General features: G+C 38.0%; 2 protein-coding genes across 5 annotated transcripts in view; both read right to left on the reverse strand.

Annotated features, from left to right (window-relative positions):
* Positions 1-841: 841 nt before the first annotated feature.
* FTSJ1_1 (putative tRNA (cytidine(32)/guanosine(34)-2'-O)-methyltransferase) lies at positions 842-5,382 on the reverse strand. Of its 4 annotated transcripts, XM_051210474.1 has the most exons (7): positions 5,329-5,382; positions 5,194-5,282; positions 3,706-3,843; positions 2,457-2,566; positions 2,253-2,409; positions 1,674-2,020; positions 844-1,197 (listed from the first exon to the last, which is right to left on the reverse strand). In XM_051210474.1, exons 3-7 carry the CDS (start codon positions 3,827-3,829, stop codon positions 904-906), a joined length of 1,032 nt encoding a protein of 343 aa, XP_051070468.1. In that variant the 5' UTR covers positions 3,830-3,843; positions 5,194-5,282; positions 5,329-5,382; the 3' UTR covers positions 844-903. The 4 variants fall into 4 exon arrangements, with proteins under 4 accessions (XP_051070467.1, XP_051070468.1, XP_051070470.1 ...); XM_051210475.1 differs by having other exon boundaries at positions 842-1,197; positions 1,674-2,409; positions 5,254-5,382; XM_051210477.1 differs by having other exon boundaries at positions 2,253-2,566; positions 5,254-5,382.
* Positions 5,383-26,289: 20,907 nt separating this feature from the next.
* Positions 26,290-27,882, reverse strand: part of SKIV2L_2 (Helicase SKI2W) — a 46,155-nt gene continuing 44,562 nt past the window's right edge. The window contains exon 15 of the mRNA XM_051210478.1: positions 26,290-27,344. Within this exon, the coding sequence (XP_051070471.1) occupies positions 27,030-27,344 (315 nt within the window). The 3' untranslated portion in view covers positions 26,290-27,029. The remainder of the gene's footprint in view (positions 27,345-27,882) is intronic.

Raw genomic sequence — 27,882 nt, forward strand, 5'->3', positions numbered from 1 at the left:
CTGTCGTATCCTCTTGTTAGTCACAGCTCATCTATTGTGCGAAATCTCATTAGATCTCATAACATCGAAACTAATGAAGACAAAACAATCGTGAGTATTCAAATTCCTAAAATCAGATTAAGATGAAAACCTTTTCTCACGGTAAGAATTAAAATAAGGTTTTATCGGGAATCAATGTCAGCTACAGAAAATTAATCAAAACCATGATGGAAATCTGCTCGTTTCCACAAACATTAAGTAATGACAAACAGTCATTTGGTCATTCATTTATAAGTAGTTTCGATATGAATTCTGTGAAATTCTAGAGAGGTGCTATGATGTGTGAAATTAATCCAATCCGGTGGGAAACACTTACTCACGGAATTGACTTTAGTAATAAATTTGGACCACTGAATATTGTATTCGCACATATACCAGGTGATTAAGTATTGAGGACTGGTCAGAAGTATTAACCCGAAACGAGTTTATATGTGGTTCCTGATTTTCATAGTACTTTAACTGAAATCAGTTCCTGGTCAATAATAATGTTGGGAAACTATCCACTAATGTGATACCCTTATACAACTATCCTATACATTTGTTGAACAGATATATTCATAGAGATATGGTTGAATGATTTCGTCAATCAAATTTCAATCATTAAGCCACAAATCGGAATAAATCTTTATTTAACTAGGTTTGGAAAGTCAAGTATTTTCTTCTACCTGCAAACAAAACGTGTAGTTCAAAGCTTGATAAATCAGTGTTTAGTTAACGAATTGGATTAACAGTTTGTTAATTATTGGTGAAATAATAAACAACAATCACAACATATAACACTAATAGAGGAAAGAAATTAGAGGATAAATGTAATACATTTATTTGTTTATAGAATAAAATAGTTTTGTCCATAAAAATCAAACATCATAAATGATCTTCTCTTGGATCGAAAGACAACTTTTCCATAAGTTCTGTAAATCTAGAAATATCATCATTATTATCAATTTCATTATTCTTTTCCAAAGATTGAAATTTTGAAGTATTTGATTGATTTAAGCGACTGAATCGGCAAACTTCGGAATAAGCAGGATCTACAGGAACTTGTACTGGTGGCTTGACTATATGATCAGGGTCTAAAGTATACGTGACATCTGGGTCAAAACCTCTCAAATCTCCACACGCCATGAATGGTAATAGAGCTTGTTGAGAAGAATTAACCTAACAAATAAACAAACAAAAATGTCCCAAAATCACTATAGCTTAACTCTATATTCGATTTGTGAATGAGAGTATCAACCAAAATAATAGGGTCATCTTATTCTTGTGACTAATTATTTACTTAATCATTCAATAGGAAAATTAATGCAACATAAAGATAAACGTTTAGATTTACAGGCTGAAAGAATGACGGTTGAATAATGTTTTGCTATTTGACTTGTAACGAATTATTTGGAGCTCAGCATTCTTACAGCAGTCATAGATAACGAAGTATTTTCATACATTTCTATACATCGGTCCTCAAAATCTCATACTTGAAAACAGGAATGACCAATGGTTGACCACAACCACTACTCAACTTCAAAAATATGATTGTAAAGAAATACACATAGCTATAAACAGAACATGAGAACGGAATATTCTCTTGGCATTTTTCATAACAAACTGAGTATTGAAGGCATAACATGTTAACATACGTCTTCAAAGTTATCCTTGTCGTACCATAATAATAGCAAATTATCGTTGCTTGAATGATTCTCAAAAGATGTGGATGGTTTCAAATCTGTCCGTAAACGAGGACCCATAAATCCACGACATACAACAAAGGACTCTAAACTAGAGTTCCGACTAGCTCTTGGTTTTGCAAAACTAACTTCACCCGAAAACAAAAGTCGGAGTTGGGAACCTAGTAAACCAGAATCTCGTCCACGAAAAACCTTAGCAACAAATGTACCACCAAGCTCAAGAACTCTTGAACAGATAGTTATAGCAGCTAAGATAAGATGCGACTGAACATATTCATCCAAATCATGTAGACCTGTCACTACAAAAATAATAAGAAAAATGTTAGCAAGACCATTAATACGTGGAGTAAGGATTTTAAGATAAAAGTACACTACTCAATAAAAATTGGCAGTAGAACACAAAGAGTCAAAAAATAAACCTAATACAAAGTGGCATATATTTATACCAAAAGTTTAAACGGACAGAAGTCAAAACTTACACATAATTTACAAATAGAAAATTATTAGCTTGAAAAGCTCAAACTCACTTACCATCTGGAGCACCATCACAAACAACAAGTTGAGCTAACTTGCCGTCAAAATGTCTTATAATCTGTTGAGCCGTATCCTGACTAGTAATATCGCCTTGAATTTGAATAACTCCTGGTATTGGGGCCATAGCCTGTAGATCCACGGCAACGATTTTCACCTTCATTAAGAAATATCAATAATGAAATCTCAAAATGTATGCAGTACAGATTTTTGATCCTCTGGGGATTTCGATTCCCATAAACGTTTTGATAATACTTGTGACCAGCTACCAGGTGCAGCACACAAATCAACCACTCGTTCTAAAGGAGCATTTTCTGTAAAAGTGGGGAAGCAAAATAAATGGCAATAGGAGCTCTGATCTTTAATTCGAAAAAGTTCCCGATTTACAAACCAATCTGTAAAAAAACTGTTATTATTAGTTGACAAAATCTCATGTAAGTACACCATATTCTTGAGTTGTAGCCGCTAAGACTATCTGAAGCCACCACGATGTGCAAAATTCATTACAAGCAATTGATTATTTCAATCGACTTGACATTTAGTAACTCATTGGTACGACCGCTTTCCATCTATAACTTTGCAAGCTCTGAGATTGCACTAGTAGAATACTGTATCAAATTTAGCTGTTTTAGTCAGTCGAATGCTATGATGATATGAGGGTCAAAGTGGATTTTTCAACGAAAACCTTAAACTAATGGTAGATTTCACTACTCACTAGCCAAAGAAAACTTATATGTAGCTGACGAACCGTTGGAATAGTACAGAAAAATCTATGACAACAAGTCTCAAACTTATGTGTAAACCAATTTAAACGCTTCTTTATTCAACTTACTAGTTTACATTGCCATTAATGATTGGACATCGTTGCATCTACTTTGTCGCGGTGGTTAAGTTTGTTTACTATAACGAAACAATTGAGTTATATTCCCTACATCACTTGTTTCTTTTCATTTTGCTAGTAGACAGATCCGCCGGAAAGTGGGCTAACGGAAAGGAGTGAATTTCAGGTCCAAGAAGAAAATCCTGATTACTGGCCCTATTCAAAGTGTGGTGGGAACAGCCTTTCCCAGACAACCGTCAACACCGCTTTTAAATAAGTAGCAGAGTTGAAATAGGTTACTAGTAAAATAAGCACATAATCTTAGCTCCAATAATTCTCCTTTCTTATAGTGTAGTTTGAAACACGTGGACTAACCTTAAGAAAGTCGGAACAGCTATTCACAAAACAGTCGTGTTAGAGCCACTTAAAAGTTATCCCTTAGGTTGTTTAATGAGGTTCACATGTGAATAATGCCAGCATTCACACTATCTCTTCATAAGAATAATCATAACGGATTGTTCTATGACTTCAATCAGTTTGTCTATCAATCAGTGGACTTCTATAATAAAAATTTAGTATAACTCGAGTGGTATATTTCATTTTGCCCATAAATCTAAACCACCATACACTTACCAGGAGAAAAAATTCCATACCCATCATCAATTTGTAGCAGCTTATAGGCACTACGTGCTCTCCAACCCTCTTCTTTAGCTAATCTATAGTAAATATCACGTTTATCGCGTGAAGACTTCCCCATTATTGATGGCTTCTCTGAAACGGGTAAAATTAAAAGTATGCTTTAAGTTTTGGGGCAACAATCCCAGTAATCTGGTATTCAATTAGCACTATAGTAAACTAGAATCTGTTGACAGAACGAAAACTCACTATTAGTCTCTTTAGTAGGATAAATGAAACTAAAATATGGGCAACAATCATATCATAATGAAACGAACACTTCAGTATTGCTATTAAATGAGTGGATATAGCAAATAAGTATTGTAAGAATTTTTACATAAAACCAGAACACTAAGGCTAGAAGACTCATCTCCAATTTATTTTGTGTATATGTAGTTGTAACCAGCAAGTTTTTCGGTCCGAGATCATTGAATAGATTTCAGCAGTAATAAACACTCCTGTAACTGATACTTACACAACTCGTTAGCTATGAGACCTTTCCAAAGAGGACAGGAACTCAGATGGTTGGAGTTGAAAACTATTAGTCAGCAACTGCCGTAAAAATATTGGAAGGTGATTCTACTTGAACCGACCAAATGATGATGATACAATTTGAGGAAACGTTGGGAGTCAGCAGTATAGCTGCCTACTATCTAGCAACTAACACAGTAAGGGAGCGATTGAATCGACAACTGCATCACTGTGCTAATATGGTATGGCAACTTGAACTGATGTACGTACGTACAAAGTTCTACGTTGTTACTGACTGACAGACAATTCCAAGCTTAAAACATGTGAAAATACGTGAAGTATGACGAGTCAAAGACGAAAAAGAGCAGATACTAATATCCAGATGGATTATCCTCGGTAGATTTCAATTTTGGAGGATTAATTTTGGTTTAATTGACTGGGTAGTTAGTCTCGGAGTTTGGTGGCATTTCATCTAACTGATCGCAGTCACTGACGACCAAGTAGTATCGATGTTTTCACACTGAGTAGTCAACGTTTGGAACCTACTGACAGAAATGGTTGACGTGTTACGGTCGTCCGAGTCTGACTGACAGAGCGTATCAGTGATGCAAGCACTTAATAGACTTGTTCAAAAGAAAACTACAAATATACAAAGGCCTACTGCAAAAAGACTAACATGGACCTCCAGCCCTCTTTCCTCAAAATACAAATCTCATCTGTTTAAAAATAGATAGTAGTCCAATTGTGATGATCAGAAAGGAATTATTTCAATCAATGGTGATTAAAGTCTAAGCTACTAAAATCCTTGGATGGTTTTCCGAAACATATGATCAAGGAGTCCGGAGAAACAAGCTGGTAATAAGTGGAAAGAAGATTAAGATGATCGAGTACTTAGCTCATGAGGTGTTTCAGAACTTGGAAATATTGCCATCAGTCCTTATAAGCACACACTAATAGTGTGGCCTTATAACTTACGGTAATAGTAACTCAGTTCAGCTTAGACGCACTTTTCTCGAACTCTTAGAATGCACTCACACTTTATAAGGAGAGAAATCGACAACAATCTGAAGTAAAACAAGCGTGAGATTAAGGGGATATTCCAATTGGGACCAAAGATTGACGACGCAGTGTCGGCAACGCTTCAATGATATCGTTCACTGATGTAGGTTGCGAGCACTTGAAGGTCAAACTGTCCCAAGACGATTGGTGCATCACATCGACAATTCATGAAAATTTTCAGAAGCGGTAAAATCAAGACATTTCTAGATTTGAATTGAGTTCAGCCACACCATGTCTGATAACGTCCATCCTTCAAGTAACGAAGACGATGCCATCGTAATGATGTTTCCAGTTTCCAGTTTGGGAAGGACAGGAGGCCTGATGGCCTATGTTAGTCCTGGTAATGGTGGTCTCTCAGTTGATCCAACTTTCTTTTGAAAGAGTCGACGGATGGAGCCTCAACCACGTGCTGAGGTAGTGAATTCCACTCGTTGATGATTCGATGGCAAAGTCGATAGTCAGCTGACAAGTAATTTGTTCTTGGCTTGTGAACTTTTTTGGAGTGTCCTCGTAAATTCTCTGTTTTGGAAGACAAGAAAAATGAATGCATATCAGGTGCAAATTTGGCACTAAGCAATTTGAAAACTGTATTCAAGTCGCCTCTAGTTCTGCGATATGACAACGGGAAAAGGTTCAGCTTGGCCAGTCGAGCTTCATACGGAAGCTTCGCTATTCCGGGAATCAGCTTAGTTACCGTTCTCTGAACCTTCTACAGAAGCTCACTGTCTTTTTTTAAGCAGAGGCTAGCCGCTTGTATGCAGTACTTAAGTTTAGGACGTACGAAAACTGTATACAAAGTCAAAAACGTCTTAGCGTCGACGTGACTAAAAGCCCTACGTATTGACCATAAGGTTTTAAAACTTTTGGCGGCTATTGTACGGCAGTGTGCAGTAGTCTTTAAGTTTTGACTAACGATAACTCCTAAGTCATTATATATCTGGACGACAGGTAGCTCAGTGTTATTCATCGTGTATGTATCTGTGCCTTGATGACCGATATGCATCACAACACACTTGGAAGTATTTATCGGCAACTGCCATGTTTGAGACCATTCAGATAACTTCTTCAGGTCATTTTGGAGTTCTAAGCTATCACCCTTACATCGTATCGTTTTCCATATCTTGACATTGTCAGCATATAGTAAGACCGATGATGATAGAAGATGGGGAAGGTTATTTACATACAGCATGAATAGCACTGGCCCCAAAACTGTACCGTGGGGCACTCCACTAAGCACAGTTCCCCAGCTAGATAACTTTGAGTTCACCCGAACTCTATGTTGACGCCCAACTAAGAAGTCTTTTATCCACATAAATAGATTGCCTCCAATCCCGACATTTCTTAACTCATATAACAGCCGGTTGTGCGAAACCTTGTCAAAAGCTTTGCTGAAATCAATGAAGGCGACGTCTACAGGTAACTTTTGGTCCTTAAGAGCGCACCAGCTTTCACGAGCCACTAATAAGTTAGTGAGACAAGAGTAACCTATTCTGAAACCGTGCTGCGGTTTTTATCGAGATACTTAAACAGCTCCTTCCGAATAATCTTTTCTAAGATTTTAACGACCACACTAGTTAGGCTAACGGGGCGGTAGTTCTCAGGCTTGTGTTTCGTGCCTGTCTTGAAGACAGGACTTACTATGGCGTTTTTCCAATCTTTCGGTAAGCGACCCTGCGTAACGGATAGGTTAAAGCATGTACTTAAAGGGCTTGCAACGAAGTTAGATAATTCCTTCAGTAGCCTAGGATGTAGTTCATCGGGTCCCGTGGATTTACCTATGTCAAGCTTATTTAGTAGACCAAAGACATCGAGTTATTTAATGATCACGCTATCCAGTGTATGTATGGGGGAATCTGTATACGTTGATGGGAAGGGTGCTTCTATGGTGTATATATTGCTAAAGTAGTTTGAGAACACTTGAGCCTTACCAAAGCCGTCCTCCACTAGTGATGCCGCAGTACTGTCTCCCCATAGAGCAGGAATATTTCCTCTTCGCTTTGTCCTTCGGTTTATATAAGAATACAAGCGTTTAGGACATTCTATGGAGTCCTTGACAATCTTTTCTTCGTACAACTTTCGGAGGGTCGAGGCACAGTTATTCCGGACTTTTCTATACTGAGATTTAGTTTCATCAGTCCCCAGTAACCTAAATCTATCCCACATTTTTCTTCTCTTACGGAGAAGGATGCGGACCTCCCTACTGAACCATGGTGGTGAGTTTTTCGGCCCCTTTGGTATAGTCCAAGGGATGTAGGGTGTGATAACTTTTAAGTATGAATTTCGGAATGCGTCCCAGGCCGTTTCAATTGAGGACTCTGGGTCTATTGTCCAATCTAATAACGATGCTGAGTTCATGATATCTGGTATATTTGCTTTCCAGAAGTTAGGTCTGGATTGGGCTGACAAGTGCTCGTGACTGACAGTTATATGGAAGTCGAAAATTAAAACTGCGTGATCACTTTTACCTAGGGGTGGCATATAATGAAGGTTCGCAACGTCATCCACATAGTGAGTCAGTATAAGATCTAATAAGGATGATTCAGTGTCCGGATCGTACCTTGTCGCTTCTTTCACATGTTGCACTAGAGCACATGTGATAACCCCATCAACTAGTTCCTGCTCGAAAGAATTCTCCGACGATTTAGTTCTCAGATTTTCCCAGTCTACCATAGGTGCATTGAAGTCCCCTAGGATTAGACATCGACCACTTCGTGATCAAGTATGTAGACTGCTTAGCGGGACCTCATTTATTACACAGCTTGGACTGCGATAGACCAAACCAACCAGCAGCTCTTGTCCCTTGCATTTCAAGCGGAGACTAACTAATTCACACGTCCCACTCTCGTGGGATACACCGTCGATAATAGCAAATGGGATAGCATTCCTGATGAATAGAGCTACTCCCCCTCCTTTACGCTTTTGTTTTCTATCAACCCTTACTAACGTAAAACACTCGAAATCAAGTTGCATACTATCTATAGACTGTGTCAGCCAGGTTTCTGTGACTGCGATTATGTCTGGCTTTGTAGAGTCAATCCGTACACCTAGTTCCGATCGCTCATTGAGCAAGCTTAGGGCATTAGTGTAATAGATCCGAAGCCTATTTAAGTGGCTTCGTGCTTCACCCAGAGTGGCTTCGGTATCATTCTCTGTCGAAGTCTTACAACCCGAAAATTTACAATTTTTGGGTCCTTTTCGCCAGCGTCTAACCTAAGTTGTAGTTCTTTTTCGACTTCCCGTCTTTTTACACGGTCTGTCAACGGTAAGTCCTTTCGTATAAAGACTCGTGAACCCTTTTATTTGTGTCCATTCTGTAAAATTAGGTCACGTTCGTTCAAAGAGTTGAATACCACTTTAAGCAGTCTGGAATGATTTGGTTTCGAGTCCGCTAGACTCCCTAGTCTGTACACCTTTAGCAAGGTGATCCCGATGATATTTTGAGGCATGAGTTGATTAAGCAGCTGCCTGATCAGCACAATGTCATGCTCAAAACTAGCTTTAGGTTCAGAGCTCTCGCTCTCCTTGATTCTATAAAAAATAGCTGATCTGTCACTATGACCAGCTTTCGATTTTACGACTACTTTCGCGGGGGTAGGATTACCTTTTATATCGCTACTTCTTTTCTTCCTTACAACCTGTACCCACTCGTCAACGGTGCTGGGAGAAGCAACAACAGTTGCGTCAAACCTAGTGTTGGATTCTGGACGGTTGTCGACGACCTGAGAGGTCAGGTTATGTTTACCGTTTGAAACCGATCGAGCCTTGCGATTGTGGCTTCTAGGCGTTTCCTGTGGGATCCCATCTGGGAGACGGGGAACAGAAGACCCTACTTTTCTTGAGCTTTTTTTTAAGGCAGGACCCTTTGGAGACTGCTTTTCCTTCTTTGACCGGCGTGAGTCGTCTACTATTGAACTAGCCCTAGTTTGCTTCATGTCGATTTGTGTGTCGACAGATCGAGTGCTGTTTGACGTGTTCCGACTACGCTTGCTAAAACACTTCTTTGAAGCATCAACCAGTGAGATGGCCTCGGTTAACAGGCCGTTAGCATCCGAACAGCACTGTTGACAAAGCCATACGCAACCCATTTTACTGAACCGTTTGAAAGCCGCAGGCGTTAAGTTCTTGCAAACTTCGTGGTACCAGCTTTTGCACTCGTCGCACTGCATGCCGCTTTCAACGGGATAACGACAACCCGGACGTTGGCAACTTCTTTTTTTACACTATCCAGCCATTTACAAGGAGTCCTTTTCAGAAAGGAAGGAGATGCGATAATACTCAGAAACAAAAAAATAATCAATGACCAAAAGTGAAGAACTGTAGATTGTTAGGACCAAAAGTACTAACAGATACAATTGGAAATGAGGTACTCAAGAGTACCAACGACAAAACTAACTGAGAGAACGGTAAAAACGGTACTCTAGTCGAATGCTTTAACTGAAAAGAATTCAATTAAAGTGGAAACAGTGGTTTTGATACGTAATAAACGATCAAAACAATGAAATTTACTCAGCGAGGAAAAATAACAGCTATTTGAAAGAAGTACATAAGGTAATATGACTTTGTGGTTAATAATTATTATTTTAGGATACGCATACTAAGTATGTTATGTCAGTATGCATAAAGAACGGTGATTATCAAACGCTTAAGTACTTTTTCGTGAGATATGTATGTACATATGGACGTAAACACAATTCGTCAGAGTCAGATGCTTGTTTTCAGGATGTAGATGATGATAGTGATCATCATTCTTCCGAATAGCATACAACTTCCAACTCACCACCACAACCTAAACAAAGAAGACGATGTCGGTTATCTACGTATGTCTTATTTCGAATGAATTTTTCCTACAGGTCTAAATATTGCTATTGTCAATCCGGATTTGGGGTCCGTGTAGTGAATGGTGAGCTAAAAGTCACCTTCATTAAGACCGTGCACAATCATCCTTGCACAGAAGGATATATTTCTTTAGATCCTTCAAGACGACGTTTGACGTCAAGTGAATACTTATATTTCAGAACGTTTCTATTGAGTAATACACCAACTCGTAGCTTACGGTATCTGGTTTCTTGGGAGTTTCATAAACAGCTTACCAAGGACGATATCGCCAGAATGCGTTCACACTTGTACCCAGGTAATATGTACTGATTTGATTTATCAGACCAACAAAGTTGGGTAAGTGACGAATAGTAATAAATTTATCTTAAAGTTTTCCACTGTCCCAGCTAGTTGTTACTGAGCAAGGGCACTGTTATGTAAGGTCTTTGCAGGCAAGAACGACGCGATGTCGTAAGTCTAGTGGAGTGCTTTAAATACATGAAGTGCGGTACTTATGATACACGCACTTTCAATATGGATTCGGCAGCGACCGAAAATTCAGCGGCACAGTCTAAACAGTCATGCCAAAACAGTACTTTGTTCATTCCATGTCTTAAGAACATTTTTCAGGAAGGTAAGTGTTAGCTGTACAAATTATTTTCTGTAGGTCCGAAATCCTGACTAAATTCTGCCCTGTGGTCTTATTTTGTATGCACATTCTAAAAATCTAATTCGTGAAGGCATGTGTTTCTTTGTCTCTATAAGCATTGTAGACTTATTTCAACATAGCAGCCGGTGGACAAGGGAATACATAATGGACTTGGCTCTTCGTGCGATGGACGTGTCAATCTCTACAGGGAGTGATGATCTGCTAAAGAAGTTCATCAACAACTAACACTCAATCCATGCTCTTATTGAACCTTTGACAAGTAAACTCATCCGTTCATGCCTAGAAGCATCGGAAGGTATATGCGCACAAGTTATGAGTTCAGTCAGTGCTAATCATGAAGCTACTTCGTCAGAATCCATTGTTCTCACTGACCATAGCTATGCTCCTTGATAAGAAGTTCTAAAATTGTAATCTTTTTAGTTTTACATAGATTCATTTTTATGGCCATTAACTTGTTCTTATAGCGTTACAGCAGGTAGAGTGTACTGTGCAGTCTTATGTGGTCGTGAGACACAGATGTTGGGTGTAACAATTATAAGGTTGGCGCACACGCGATTAGTCATACAGACCGTTTACCAAATACTGCAAACTTGAACATGGTGTACTATAATACTAGGTCGAATTCGGGTCTGTCACGATAGATAAGCATTCCCGTAATCAAAAGACCGATACGTTATAAATGAAAACGTTTATTGAAATTTAAAACCAGCACAAATGATCCATCAAAAAATAACTTCCAATTCCTAAGAATTGATCATGAGTTTTGGTTAAGTAGATCAGGTTGGTGTTGAACTTTCATTCAGTGTTCTACAAAAACAGTTTATTACAAATGTAGTATCAGAAAAGCTTATAATAGATAAATGAAAGCCCCATGTCTTGGCCATTATCCAACCTAGGAATTCATAAAGCGTGCCAATGGCATAACAATGTTTTCTGAATTAAAAAGTTCCAGTTAGGTCTGTGAACACTTGCGAAGCCAGCTGGAAATAAGATAGACAGGAAATAATTATTTCAGTATAAATGTTGACCAAAAACTAATATACAAACAGAAAGCGGTATTCGATTACAGATCGAAAGTACATTTAGCACACTTTCTTTGGATCACCACCCACGCTAATTTACTTTATCTCTTGCGTTGCTTAGCAAAGTCTGGCTCGCAAGATACATGGCTTGTATTATTTGGTTCTCTGAACAGGTTACACTTCGAAAACTAAAAACTAAACATATGTAAAGACTGCCATGTGAACTTACTTTGAATCGTCCTATGTAATATGTAATTACTGATGCCTATGTTACTTTAGTCAGTCATCAGCACGTAAGCTAGACACACCTTGGTTGATTTTCGAAGATCGTCACATACAACCTCGGACAATCTGGTCACCTGAGCTCAGGGTTGCTTGGGAGATCAGGATATCTTAATTAATAAATCGTACATTTCAATGCCTTCTCGTAACCACTTTATAATAGTACCTATTTCTGCTATTAGCTATTTTTGCAAGAATACCGGCAGCTTAAACATTGGAATTCCGTACATGAGGTAGTAAAGCTATCTTAGCTTAGACTCTGGTGAAATCTTCACACATTTGTACCTCTTACACACAAGTCTAACTTATTTCCTGCAATATAATGATTCGGTAGCTTATATATATAACTGTAGAAGGTGATATTACTATTTTGGTGTGTGTTATAATCATCTTTATCATATACATGACATTTACAACCCTCAGAACAGCTAAAGATTTTCACTGTTTACCTATTTCTGCCATAAAAAATGGACAAAACAGTCAAAATAAGCCAAAGTTGCAATAAAGAATGGAAAAACGATAAATCTTATCATGGCATTGTTACTTGTTGCGCAGTTTTGGTAGCCTTGACAACTACGCAATTTTTATGACGATATATGCTTGTATCATGTTATTTCATATAAAAATAGAATATTTGTCTACCCTCAGTGTAAAGTTAAGTTGAAATAGTTGCTAGTCTACGATGAAAATACGGAAAAACTATTATAGCAGCACCTGATTAATGAATTTTCAAGGAATTCGCGATACCATGAAGCACAAGTTAAAAAACCCTTTCCACCTAATTGTGAAGACGGAAAATGAACATTCAAATTTATTTATAATTAATTTCGAACTTTGACTCAGCAAAAAGCAAAAATGAAAAAGTAGCGCAAACAAGTGTCGCGAAACCCCTGGAGCGTTGGCCGAAGTTGGCGCCGTAACCTTTAAATCTCTAAAACGCCTCTGATTGGCTTGTCCACAAATTAGTCTCGCCGACGGACTGCGTTTACATCCATATGTACAGACATATCTCACGAAAAAAATACTTCGGTGTTGGGTCATCATTGTTCTCTTTACATACTGACATAACTTACTTAGTATACGTATACGAAAAAAATAATTATTAACCACAAAGTCATATTACCTTATGTACTTCTTTCAAATAAGTCTCAAAATTGCCCCAACTTGTAAATCGACGAAATAACATAATATCATTAAAGATTCGTCCTATATCATGCATCATCACGATCGCATTATCTTCGTTACTTGAAGGATGGACGTTATCACACATAGTGCGGCTGAACTCAATTCAAATCTAAAAATGTCATGAGTTGACCGCTTCTGAAGGACTTCACGAATTGTCGATGTGATGCACCAATCATCTTGGGACAGTTTGACCTTCAAGTGCTCGCAAACTCCATAAGCGGACGATACTCCTGAACCGGCACCCCAAGGGTACATAAGAGTACTCCACAAAACGGAAAAGAATATATGCTTAGGGAGGAAAAAATTAATTAGATTACAAGGACCAAGTACATTTGTGTTAAATTCCCTTTTCTGGTTTGATGTAGGTATGCATGATATATTGAAGAAATATTATGTCAATTCATCCGGGTAACGAATTGGTCTGCACCTTTGAAGTGTGTGTGTCCTTTTACTCATTAGTATTATGAATGATTAATCGATGTAAGGAAATATTTTATTCATTTCCCCCACGGTCTGATATGGTCTTTTGGCTTAGCTCGCGGTCTAGCATTCAGTAAGACAGACGTTCGCGTGTGTGTGTGGCCTTGACTTTTGTTCACAAAACCCTCTTTGCATACAATGTTTGTTGCCCGTAGGTTGCTCAGATATGAGGAAAAATGACAAGAGGACAGACTGAAATGTCGAAGTGCCATATTGAAACAGTACAAGTTCTTTGTTTATATTAATAATAATACTACAAAAATACTACAAGTATGGTAGATTTCCATTTTACGTTATACTTAAGCCAACAAAAAAATATATAAGTTATTGGCATAACATGTTTTTTTACAACGCTATTGTAAAGTAACAGAATTTTGTATAGATCACTAATAATAATTGGTTTAACGTTAGCATAGCCGTGATAGTCATATCGTTAGTTCAATTTTATGATTACTTAACAGTTCACTTATAAGTTGTTTAAAATTAGGTATGTGGAGTCAATGCAGCTAACACTGTCAACTTACAGGTAACGTACTGTACCATATCTTCAGGATTATTGATTCTGAAATGTCATAAATTAAAAAAAAATCTGAATGGTGCCAATAAAACTGGGTTATATGATCACATTAATAAGCATGCTGTAGGAAAACTGGTCGATTTATTGCATATTACAAAGTAATTGACCATTGTTTAATCCAAAATGTTTTGTCTAAAAACCACTTATTAATAGTAGTATCGATCGTATCAAGCTAGTAAACATATCTTCAACAGAAAACGTTTTAGGAGTAGTTCATATGGTATATATAGAGACAGTCTAAGTGAAAAAAATATATATAAGAAGTACTGCAAATATAGTTAATTAACCAGAAAAAGAAAACTCGCCAGGGTTACTTTTTGAATTCGCCGTTACTGCCAGGGTTAGTTGTATGGGTTCATGATGCATGTTCACAGGGAATTTGTTCAATTTTTCCCTCCAACTTTTTTATTTGTCTACCCTTTTTATGTTTTTGATTAATAACACTCAGCAATTGTTAAGGAATACCCAGCTTATGTATCAATTATTAAAAAACTTAACATAATACTTATGTATCAAAATTAAAAGATCTTGGGAGTTATGGCTAGCATAGTATCGCAAACTCCCTTTTTTGGAATGCTTTTGTTAATTAAATAAATTAGGTAGGATTGTATGAGGAAAAAAAATATTTTTAAATAAACGCAGGACCTTATCAGATACGTCGTTAGATTTTATTCTGCAGCCGAAACTGTCAATATCGTTGACTGATAAATCGAATGTGCCAAGCTAACCATTTTAGTCACTTGTAAAGATCCGTCATTTTTACATGTCGATTCCGTAATTGTTTTGTCAGTTAAACGGTCTACCAACAAGTATGGTGGTTCGCGATCGAGATAAGCCGGTATTAACCTATCAATACTTACGGACTCGATGTTTCCATGTCTTTCTATTATGAAATATTTAGATTTTCTTGAGACGACTTTGAGAGAACCTTCAAATGGAGGACTGAGTGGTGCTTTTATTTAGTCACATCTTATCCAAACGTGTGTGCAATTGCTTAGATCTTTAGGTAAATATATGGCGCGTGATTGTTCACGTGAATTAGTTTGCTTAAGTTTGGACATATGATCCAGTAGTTGATCTACGTAATTTTCTAGATTAAGTTCTGGACTGTTAGTATTAATGTTAAGAAATTCAACTGGTAAGCTCAGAGTTTCGGAAACTAGTCCCGCAGCTGAACGCTGAGCGTTAGTTTTGACAGATGTTCGTATTCTCAACTTAACTAACGGTGGAGATTCTGTTTACTGATGGGGGTTTGAGTGAGATGTAAGGGAGGTTTTTAACTGACGGTGAAAACGTTCTATCATCTCATTATTCTAGGGATGATATGCAGTGCGACGTATCCTATTGGAGCCTAGAAGTTCAGTCAAGTTATTAAATAGTTCGGATTCAAACTGCGCTCCTCTATCCGCCATTATTGTTATGGGCGTACCGAAAATGGTTACCCAGTTCTGCTTGGAAACCTTGGCTACTGTTTCCGCTGTGATGTCCAATATCGGGATGGCTATAGGGAATCTGGCAAATTGATCTATGCATGTAAACAGATAAATAAAACCGTTCGAAATTAGTTAAGGGCCTAGCAAGTCGATATGTACATGGGCAAAACGAGCATCTGGTTACGAGAAAACACTTATGGGTGAACTTGTGTGTGGATTAATCTTTGATTGTTGGCATGCTGAACCCTCTCGAACCCACTTATGTACATCATTCTGTAAATTTGGCCATATATATCTGGCACTGATTAGTTTAGTTGAAGCTTTTGCGCCAGGATGAGGCAAAGAATGAAAGTTATTATACACCAACTTCCGCATACTTTTGGGAGCGAAAAGTCGCGGCATCACCTTGGTCGTGTCACAGCAATTTAAAATACCATCGATAGGTGACGGTAATTGTTTCAGATTAAGACTTGAATTGTTTGTTTTAGGTAGGTTTTGTAATTCTAGATCCTGCTATTGTTCATGTCTCAACGTCTCAAAGTTTACTGTAGTCTGCTGTAGCAAGTTCATTTCTGGTCTAGATAAAGCATCTGCAGGATGAAGTCACCCGTTCCATATCTCAAGGGGGCTGAAAGACGGATCAAGTAAAAGAAAGGACGAAAGGCAGAGTAGCCAATATTTATGAAGGAATGTTTAAAGTATGATTACTCAGTCTAATTTTCTTTTGTTAAGGTATTTGTTAAGCAAGAGAATTCTAATAGGTTGAAGAAAATAAATGTGAACAGGTATGAGTGGACATACAACTGACAAATGGAGGCGATTCAGAAAGGAGTTGAGAGCATGGGATTATGTGTGGTTATAAAATATAGTACTAAAAACAGTATTATGATATACAACTGACTATCTTCCTTTTTAATCGAAGCTATTGGAGCCCTCTTCATCTTTTTGTATTATTATCATTTATTTATTTAGGTATCACAGGGTGTTGAGTAGGCTTCGTATATTATCGAATTGTCTAGTTTGCTTGTAATAGGATTACTGGGTAGGAAGTGAAACCAATTCAACGTTCGTAACACGATTTATTGAGGTATTTTGCATGGTATATCAGCATTACCTGAAGTTCGTAAGATCCCACTGCTCGTACATGCTGTTCGTGTGATTGTAAATCGGGGCTGAATATTAACAAATCGTCTATATACCCTTGTGCAAATGACATTTCGAATTAGGTCATTCATGAATATTTGAAATGTTTGTGCCGCATTTCTCAGTCTGAATGGCATGCGTACAAACTCAAACAAGCCAAAAGGTGTAGTAATAGCTGTCTTCATCAGCCACCAGGATATTGTGATATGTCCTCACTAAGTCAATTTTAGTAAATATGTTCACACCCTGTAAGCTGTTGATTCGGCTTTCGGAGAACTTCTACGGAGCCTCCAGAGGCCCAAAAGGAGCCGAAGAGTCCTAGCCAATCGGAGCATGATGGAGCATTCTTGAATTCCAACGTGGCGTGCTACTATTGGTCAGTAGCATAATATGTCATTAATGGATTGGCTGAGAAATGATGTTGATTTAACAAACACTAACATCTATAAATACCCATGTTTTCTGTACAAAAACGAACCTTGAAATAAAGTGTTTCTCTCATACTTTGCGTCTTCTTTCTGATGTTCAGGTCGCCGTATAGTTCTAGCGTGCGGGTTATCAGAATAGCATAGGAACGAATATAGCGTCCAATTCAGCAAGACATCACGTAAACCGTTTGTGAAATCTTGAATATGCAGTATTGGGTACCTATCTGGTAGCGTTTGACGGTTGAGGGCTCTGTAGTCTCCGCACGGTCGCCAATCGCCTTCATCCTTCTTTGGGATCATATACAAAAAGGATGTCCATTGACTATCAGAGGAACGGATAATACCCAGTTGTAGCATATAATCAAACTCGGCTTTAGCGATTTTGAGCTTAACTGGCGCTAGTCTCTTGGGTTTTGCAAACACAGGTTCACCTTCGGTTTTGATAGTATGACTTACTTTTAGTTAGTCTTTGGAGGGCTGTGGGTTTGATCTAGTTAAGTCTGGAAGTTCCGCGAGTATATCTTGGAATTTCGCTGTTGTTACTGGAGGAGTTTGAATCAAGTTAAGAGATGTGATGTGACTTTCTTTGCCTTTTGTGTAATTAGAAGTTTCAGTGTTGAGCGTCGTTTCGTAGTGTCAACTAGGAATTCGTATCTCTCTAGAAAGTCCATCCTCAGTATTATAAGATCTAAATCGGCTACAGTAAAAACCCAGGGGAATTGCCTCCGGAACCCTAAATCTAATGTTAAAGTTTTCTGCCCAAATGTCACGATTTTAGTTTCATTGGGCGATGTTTCTCGACTCAGCACAGTTTTATTTTGAGGGATGATACTAAGAGCAGCGCCACTATCTACCAAGAAATTCAAGCCAGAGTTTCTGTCTCTAACATAAGACAAGCGGCTGTTTAGGTGCCCCTCCTCAATCGTCGCGATCTGGAGAGGGGTTACTCGTTTCCCGCTTTCTTGGAATTTTGCTTAGGTTAGGCGCATTGTCGCATGCACTTGATTGAGTTGACACCAAACTTCCAGTAAAAACAGTAGAACTGTCCAAATTGTCTGGACCTTTGTGACTTGGGTCTTGGTCGTCGTGGTGACCTACTCCTGTTTCTTTGACCCATTTGCATTCTGGCGACAGCCTCAATAAAACTTTTAACACTCGCAATGAGTCCTTATATGACTGGGCCTTTTGATGGTTCTTCCTTTTGTGTGTGATTTGTCGTGCGCGATCCAGTTGGAGGACCTCTTTCTATTATTCTATCGGTTATACGTGCCAAATGAGATAAGAAGGTTACAGGATCTTGTGCATTCAAACATTGTTGGACTTAGCATGGCAGAGCTTATATCCGTTCTCGTTTTAGGACTGCTTCATCCACTGTGTTATCACCCACTAAGATTTGGTGACTTAAAAACTGTGACGGCGACCTGTCACCTAGTGTTTCTTCTTGGAAAAGCCTTTGGATTCTTTGACTGTCTGATAGTAATAAACGGTTTATTATCTCTCGTCTTAAGACGGTGTATGGTTGTGGTGATGGTGAACTTAAAATCAAGTCATGGACTTCTTTGGCGACTGAAGGAGGAAGGATAGAACACAAGTCTCTATAGCGAATTCCTTCAGATTTGATATTGTGTCTCGTGGAATAATGCTCTAGTTGAGCAAATCACAACTCAGGATCACTACGATCAAATTCTGGAAGTCAGGATTTCGTAGTCATAACAGTGTCTATCTTCGCTGGTCATAAATCCTCCAGGATTAGGGTTTGTATTGAGTCTGACATGAGGTATGTGACCAATGTAGTAATAAAATTAGCACGAAAAATGGCTACTATAACACGAATGCCTTCAGATAAAAAATAAACTATGCATATACCCCACTTAGTTTGCGGATAATCAGGTCTACTTTTACGATTAAGTAACGACAAAAATGAAGTTAAATTTGTATTCAATAGGGCTCACCAGTTTCGTGCATCTAGATAACCCTAGTGCTATTGATAGAAGAAACCAGAAAAGTAGTGAATAGGTCTTCATTTAGATCTTCGCACAGTCACAGTGGAGCGTGGGATTGTTTGTTAAGACAAACAGAGCCTCTCAACATTCAATATAAGATAATAGAAAATATATCGCCTATACAAATTAGGAAGTAAATGAATACTTGCACTATACTGTTTTCACATATGCTTAGTTGTTTGAGGTGAACTCTTAACCAACCGACCTACTCTGTTACAGTCTCATAAGTGACGCGCATTTTGGCATGAATCGTCTATAGAAACTTACAAGGCTGATATATATGCGCTACTACTTTAAGGTTGTCGGTTCTGGGTAATCAAGAATGGCCGCCACTTTGATTCTAATGGGTCGGATGCCTTGCGCATCAATATTGTGTCCTAGGAAGTTTAAGAAGTCGATTCCGATTTGGAATTTTTGAATGTTTACAGTTTTGCCATGTTTTTGTAGTCGGTCTAAAACAAGATCCAGATGCCGGAGATGCGATTCTCTGTTCGGACTTGCTATTAGGCAGTCATCAACGTACGCGTGTACGAAGTTGAGACCTCGAAAAACGTCATCTATGAACCTTTGGAAAGTTTGGGCAGCGTTACTTAGACCGAAAGGCATTCGCAAAAAGTCATAGAGTCCGTAGGGAGTTATTGTTACGGGAGAACTGTAAGCATTTGTCTGATTAAAACCTTTACATTAAATATTATTGATTTTACTGTGTTTTTGGATGTATTTGTCTTACGGAACTTCTGAACCTGTTTGTTTATATTATTGTTTTCGGACATTTCGGTTTCTTTTGTCTTTGGTTTGGTATTTGTGAGTTTTTGCTCCGGGAACCTACAAAATTGAAGGTTTGTTTCGCAATTGTTATAAATATCGTTGTTAGAACGACATTTGGGTCGACTAATTGTAAATTGCGAATAAACTTTGGTACCCAAATCGGAGTTAGATTCGTAAATTGCAAATAGATCGATATACCGTACTTCAATAATGGGGACTAGCAAAAACTTGGACGTAACACTATGATAGCGGTTTTCGGAATATCGTCAGTAGCCATAAGGATTTGGCTATACGATTTAACCAAGTCAATTTTCGAAAAGACAGTTGTACCTTTCAAGGTGGCTGTCAAATCGTGAATGTGAAGCAACGGGTAACGATTGGGAATGATTTTTGCATTCAATCGCCGATAGTCACCCGTTGGACGCCAATCGTTTCTATTCTTTTTAGGGACCATGTGCAGCGAAGATGCCCATGGACTGTTTGACGGTCGTATGATTCCTAAGTCTGTCATGTGGTTCAATTCGTTTTTCGTCAACCTCAGCTTTTCGGGGGCCAGTTGGCGTGCTTTCGAGAATACAGGTGGTCCTGTAGTCGTGATGTGATGTGTAATATTGCTGGTTTTACACGTCGATTTCCGCTGCGGTTGGTGTATCTCAGGATACTTATCGGGTAGTGGTTGATAGAATGGAGCTATCGTGTGCCTAACTGTGACAGGAGATAATCTGCAACCGGAAAAAGAAGTTACACAAACAGATAAATTAGTGTTTCCATCTACTAGCCTCCGTTTGTGTGTACTTATGATCAGATTGTGGTGTTGTGCAAGGTCTATACCAATGATTGGCATAGAAACATCTGCAACAACGAATATCCAGTGTATGGGTTTGCGTAAACCCACGTTAAGATAAACGTACCTTTTGCCATACGTAGTGATAGGCTTTCCGTTTGCCGCCTGTAAGTTTAAAGCCGATTCGTGAAGCCGGTCATTAGAATTCGCTGGGATAACGCTAACTTCTGCGCCATTGTCGACAGGGTTGCGAACTCTCATTGTCACATCTGTGACGTATAACAGACGGCTATGTTTGCCGGACCGGTTGCCGTTAACGCGTGCCGGCTTGGAAGTTTCCCGAGTTGTTTTTCGTGTCCGTCAGTTCCAGGGTTTTCTTCAATTTCTGGAAGACTTTCCATACTGGTTATGATACCAGCATCATTCGAAGTTGTCCGTCTCTCGTGGTCTAGAGACAGATCTCCTACATGAAGTGCTTCTACTCGGGGTATGTGATCGATTATGGTCGTTTGAGGCTTTTCTTTGACTGAAAAAACCTCGGAATTAGAAGACTTCGTGATCCTTAAAATGCGGTCGGGAGATGCAGCCAACTCATCTGCGGCGTTGTTTCGAAACGAGACAAGCACAGCTTTCACCTGTTGAGTAAATTTGGATAAGAAAAGTTTGAACAGACCATCATCGAAAGTTATTTGGCCGGTAACCTCTCTCATTCTTTGCAACATATCTGTCGCAGAACCGTGTTGCTAGTCACTGTTATTAAGGAGTTAGTCTAACCTTTGTCGATCGGTTAGGTCTCTACACGTTTAAGGATAGATTGTTTCAGTGTTTCGTAGGGTTCCGAAACATCACTAGTAAACATACTAGGTGTTAAGTACCTGTTGAATTCGCTCAGTAGTGCCTGATTACTGCGAGGAAATGTGCACGTGTGTCGATCACGCCGTGCTCGTAGAAGTCGGCTTCTGCGTAGCAAAACCAGGCTTCGATGTTTTCTGACCAGAAGGGCATCAGTTGGAACGAAGGTAGAGACATAGTCTTTAATCTAAGTACCTTGGGTATCTGTTCATTCATGGTGAAATGTCAAGTACGAGAATGAACGAATGAAAAATCTATATATATAACCAAAAACACAGAAAAAATATCACAATGCATAAAAATCAAAATAAAGCAATAATTTATGAGATCCGAAAAAAGAACAGACTCACAGTTTGCAGTCTGGTGTACCAGATCACGTCGGGCTCACTAATGAACATGCCACAGGTATTTGGAGTTTGAAAACGCTTTAACCAGTAACACCTCCTAATGTCAATCGTGCCCATCAAGTGAAATCAGAAGACAGAACCTAGGAGGTTCGAAGATATGTTTGTTAGGCTATCAATATATCGAGGATCGATTGATCTAATCTGGCTAGCGATTGCATGGGATGTTGAGCACGACGTCCTCACTCGTGATCTGGTGCGGATGCATGACCGAGCGCCTTCAGTTAGGTGAGTCCTTTAAAACGAATGTGGTCAGCATCCAATGTTTAAGACTTAAAGAGCTATTTATTTTGGGGATTTATTTACCGCTACACACTCACCTCGCTGCATGCTACAATCCACCGTGAATAGACATCTTGGGCGTTAACAACTACGCTTGTCACATTACCCAGTCAATAATAGGAGGTTTTCAGACAGCTTGGATGAAAATACAGACTGAAAACTGATGTTTAATGGGGTTCAGACGAAAGCAAACATCAGAATAGTTATTTTTTAAGTCCAAAGGATGCAATAACAGAAGACCTATTGTACTCTTTAAGGGCACAGGTGCAAGGATATCTTTTCACGATCAACGACATTTTTGGTAATACTTAAATTAAAATTTATAAAATTGAAAACATCAGTGTTGACGCGTTCTAAACCATCAAAATCATAAAATTTAGTTTAGTGAAGGGAAACGCCTCGGTATTTTGGGTAGTTTGATTTTTATAAAAATCTAGAATTAATACTATCTTCCCAATTTGATCGCCTTTCGCTTTCATTTTCGCTGAACAGTGGAATAGCTGAGATCATTGACTGTCAGATCTCCAGTAAGCGCTGAAGTTATAAGTGTCCATTCAGAATTATCAAATATTAAGTGTTCGAAATTACCAAATTATTACTTGAAATTTTGGTGAGAATACATGTTGGTGGAGAGGTTAAGGAAACAAAGGATGGAAGTACTAACATGTAACTTTGTGAAGACCTGACCACTGTAAGTTTTATTTTGGTTTAATTTAATATTTCAGATGAAAGAAAACTACATGACATATTTGTGGTCATTTTGCATTCACTTCAGATGGTTCAACGAAGTGACGGCGACTAAGCTGAGAGGTCTTTATTTTAGAACATCCACAGAATGCAAGTGGGAACTCACTGTTGTGTTCCCAGTTAGTGGTTGATCCTGAGGGTGTCCGCATGTGATCACTGTTATGTTCTTATGACCTGTTAATATACCATGTAGTAACATCACCATTTAGAACACCGACTTATTGATCAAACCAATGACGCATGAACTAGTACGAACAGCCTGGAGTCAACCCTCATTTCTTATTAATCCTTCGAGGTAGAAGCTTCTAACATAATCCAATCAGTTCAGTCCAAAACACTAATATCAAATTCCGGTATATGAATCATGTATTTCAGACATACGTGGTTCATATTACAAGCAGATTAGACCGCACCATACCATAAAAGAGAAAATAACAATTATACAACATCAGGAAAAAAGTGGCTGTGAGTGTCAGATACTGTAACTAATAAATTGGGAGAAACTTAAGAATAGTAAACTGTATATTAGTAGTCAATAGGTCAATTGGAAGCTTGTAATAAAAAGAATATGAATATACATATTATATAGTTACTGAATAGTTATGCAATAAAAATGTATATATAATAACCGTCAATAGATATTGAATATAAATTCGGTTACATTTAGTGTGACAAATAGGAAATGTGGTTTTTGTACTGTCGTTACAAAAATCAGTGAATATACATGTCACAATACGGTAAACTCTAGCTTTCCGAACCTGACCTTTTGTGATTGCAACGTAGTCAATGTAACTGATAAGACGTCCACATACATCTCCCGGTGTTATGAACTATTCTGGAGTCAGTATGGTGTAACCTATGAAATTAGAACAATCCCATTTGAATTGCTTGACTATAATTACACATTTTGACTGTGAATGAAAGCCCTCTTTCAGAATTGAAAACATTTTGGTGTTATAACAAAACTAAATATTATCTTTCGGACAATCTGTACAAGCTCTATCCCAAAAGGATATAATAACACTCCTGTATTGATAAGATTATTTAATTATTGCACTTGGTAATACTCTTATATAATTTGTCAAATTATCTGCTGATTGCAATTTAAATCTGAATACTGAGTGAGTAATTATTGTTTGGATAAACGGGTAGTAACATTTTTTTGGGTAATAATGTACACCTAAAGTCATAGGGATATTTAGGACCATCACGTACCTAGTTACTTTGTTTTGAAATCGACAGGGTGATAGCACTAATTTACATTAATATAAACAGTTATTCCTCGTCGTTATGTCTTGTGGCTCATCAAATATCACGTGACAACTAGGATACTGACTTCTATGACCTTTGTCCCTGTGCCAAACTAAGGATGCGTCAAACAACACGAGCAACATACTGCTAATTCTGAGTCCTTATTGGTCTTCTTTATGGTAGCTTTTGCCCAAATCAGCTCGTTCAATCCAGAACACAAATATCAGCCTCCAATATATGAATCGTATATTTTGAACATACGTTATTTATATACAAGAAAATTAGGCCGCATGACACCATAGAATGAAGAATGATAGTTATATCAGTTCAAGCTAAAAGTGAGTGTGAGGACAGGAAACTGTAACTAACAGATTGGGAATAAATTCAGTCACTTGAGTCACACAACTTGCTGGAGTGAGAATTAAGCTTGAAACAAAATCGCCAGTGCAACACTCACCTACAAGGTGAGTGTAAAAGTGCTTGAGGATACTTGATACCCCAAACATTTGAACATTAAAACAAGAAAGCTGCAGACACCGACATGGATCTTATTTTCCGGAGACCTCTAAATAACGCTTGAAAGCTTCATTTACGGTCACTAAGACGGCTAGACACATCCTACTCACTGACATAAACTAGTAATTTATTTCCATTAACACGCACACCAGGAACGTTGGTTTTCTATCTACATCATTCTAACAAACCAACTATACTTACGATTTAGTTGATAATACCATCATGTAATCGACAAAAAAGACGAATCCTCAGTTGCTAGACTCCATTTTTATAGTGACTGATTCGAATCAATCCAACGAGGTGTTTATTTCCACAAGACTATATCGGTATGCCAAATGAATTCGTAAATACAGATAATGATAGACAAACAGTAGTCCCATCTGGTATCAGAGACAGTCGTAAAATGTTTTGGCGAGAGATATTCGTGATATACATAATCGAATTCGTATTTTAAGAACAGTAACAAACGGGATAAGTCTAACGTAGCTCTCATATTAAGGGCTGATATTTTTAGCTACGACCAAGAGCGCTCCATATTTCAAACCTCCTGAAGATTTGTGTTGTAACGGGTGGACTGAAGGTTAGATGCGCAGAGTATTTATCGACCGATCCAGTGACACGTAAGGACGACCTAGAGTCCCGCTTCCCTGTTTAGTCCAGCCAGTTGAGTCCAGAACACAAGTCACAGCCTCTGAGATATGAATCATCATATTTCAGACATACTCTATTTATATACCAACCAACCAGACCACATCGTACCATAAAATAGAAAACAACATTTGTACAATATTTGACAGGTGAAATGAATATCGACCAATGGAAATGTCCATTTAACGTCCAAGGACACCATTAGACTTAACACGATAATTATTGGTATATTCCTCTGCATCCCTAACAATTTGTAGACAGATTTATGCAACAGTTAGCTAATTTGTGATGTATATTGAGTCTTGAAGTGCCAGTAAAAGAATAAACTCAAGAATCTTAAATCAATTTGCAAATCGCAACCGTCTCATACTCTGCGATTCAGAAAGTAAACTTGGCTCGATTGCTTTAACATTATTTGCTAGTTGTGCTTACTTAACTGTATCATCCGGAACAGTGTGGGTTGAACCAAAATCGCCAACGCTCCATACAAATCCTCATTTGTCTATGTATACAACTCACTCTATAGTTAGATATCTAACCAGCAACCATTCTACCAAACCTCAACACAACTGAAATCAAGATCGCCTAATTCGCCTGACTAGTACGTGCATTAATCAATAATCAAGCAAGTACAAACTAGGAAAATATGTACGACACATAAAAAATCTGTCAGACTTTCCACTAGCCTGTCGGAAAAAAAACAATCAATCACTACTTACTTCCGCCCACGCAACACTTATGTTTGAGATGACACACTTCAAATCATTGTCAAGCAAACAATTCTTGTGCCAAATTCAGTTCTCGGCACACTAACCTTGTGTTGGTATAGATTTATTGATATTCACTGTAAAATAACTCTGCACACAAGCAATCTGAATTTATGCTTAACACCGAAAATTAATTTTTTTTCAAAGTATATCAAATCATAGAAAATGAATCAGTTCAGTAAAAATGTTTATTGAATTGCTGCCATTATATCATTCGTTAATTGAGCAAGTTAAAATGTTTATCTTTTAAATAGATTATAACGACTAAACTAAAGGAGAGCAAACAGACTATGCTCAAAAAGAAACAATACAAACATTATATCAAATTACAACAAATAGAGTAACCTCTTGAGAAAGTCAGTAAAATAGCTAAATAACAAAAAATATGTAAATAGGCATACAGTTGTATACAAACGAGCGGAGAAAAGATTGTATACAGTTAATTAAACCAGGTAGAAACAGAAAAATACTCAGTAGTAATAATATAAAAAGGGGAACAGAACAACATTAAAAAACTAGCTGCGTAAATAACCTTGAAATGCATTGATATTAAAAGTATAAATATGCTCGATAAAAAGCATTTCAGTTGAAATAAATAGCAAGTGTAACTATAAGTAGTAATATAAAAAAGCATAAAGGTATGTATATGCGTATATATCATCAACAAAATAAGACTGCTGCAGAAATAAAATAATTCACACAAGATCATCTGCAGTATACAAACTTGGAGCACATACAAGATCTCGCAATATTAAACTTCTTGCCTCCTTCATTCGTAAACTTAAATTTTTATCACCCAGATGATGACAAGCATTGCATATATGATGTAATAGTTCATCGAGTTGTAATAAGCCACGAACCAAGTGACCTTCAGGAACACTAGTCATACTAACCAATGATGAGAATGAATAACCTTGAGCCCAAGCAAAAACAGCATTTACAGCTTGTAGAGTTATCCTTGTGTCTATAGATGGATCAGTAAGACCATATTTAGTCTGTAATTGCTCTAGCTGGAAAAGAAGAAAAAAAAATCAGATTTGATACTGTTTAAATGTGTTGTTCTCCAAGTTTCAGCTCCGTACAAATAGGACAACTACTATAACAATCATAAAAAAGTACAAGTATTTCTAAACAGTTGTCTACACAAGATACTCAACGTCCGTTGGCTGGAGACCATTAGCAACCAACTTCCAGTTGAAGAGAAATCAGGAAAACACACTGGAGGAGGGTAGGACATGCACTATAGAAATCATCAAACTGCGTTACGGAGCAGGTAAAATCTAAAGAGGGAGGTCAAAGAACACATTCAGTCGGAAGTTGGAGGCACACATCAAAAGAATGAATACCAATTGAAAACAGCTGGAAAGAAGAGTTCGGAACAGAGTTGCTTGGAGAATCCTGGTCGGTGGCCTATGATCCCATGAGGGGTAACAGATGTAAGTAGTAAGTATCTACGTGGAACGACTGCAGACAGCTTTAAACTTTTCATGTATAGAATTTTGGACCAGTAATATTTATGTTTCTTCCTAAAATATACTTATTTAATGG

This window comes from Schistosoma haematobium, chromosome ZW (genome assembly GCF_000699445.3).
Source record: "Schistosoma haematobium chromosome ZW, whole genome shotgun sequence".
Taxonomy (NCBI): Eukaryota; Metazoa; Platyhelminthes; class Trematoda; order Strigeidida; family Schistosomatidae; genus Schistosoma; species Schistosoma haematobium.

Bases quoted from the DNA above. Each gene is read 5' to 3' on its own strand.
- FTSJ1_1 (XM_051210474.1), bottom strand. From the start codon at position 3,829: ATGGGGAAGTCTTCACGCGATAAACGTGATATTTACTATAGATTAGCT. The intron at 2,567-3,705 runs GTAAGTGTATGG...CCACTTTTACAG, and splicing joins GTATGGAATTTTTTCTCCTG to AAAATGCTCCTTTAGAACGA. The intron at 2,410-2,456 runs GTACTGCATACA...TTCTTAATGAAG, and splicing joins CCCCAGAGGATCAAAAATCT to GTGAAAATCGTTGCCGTGGA.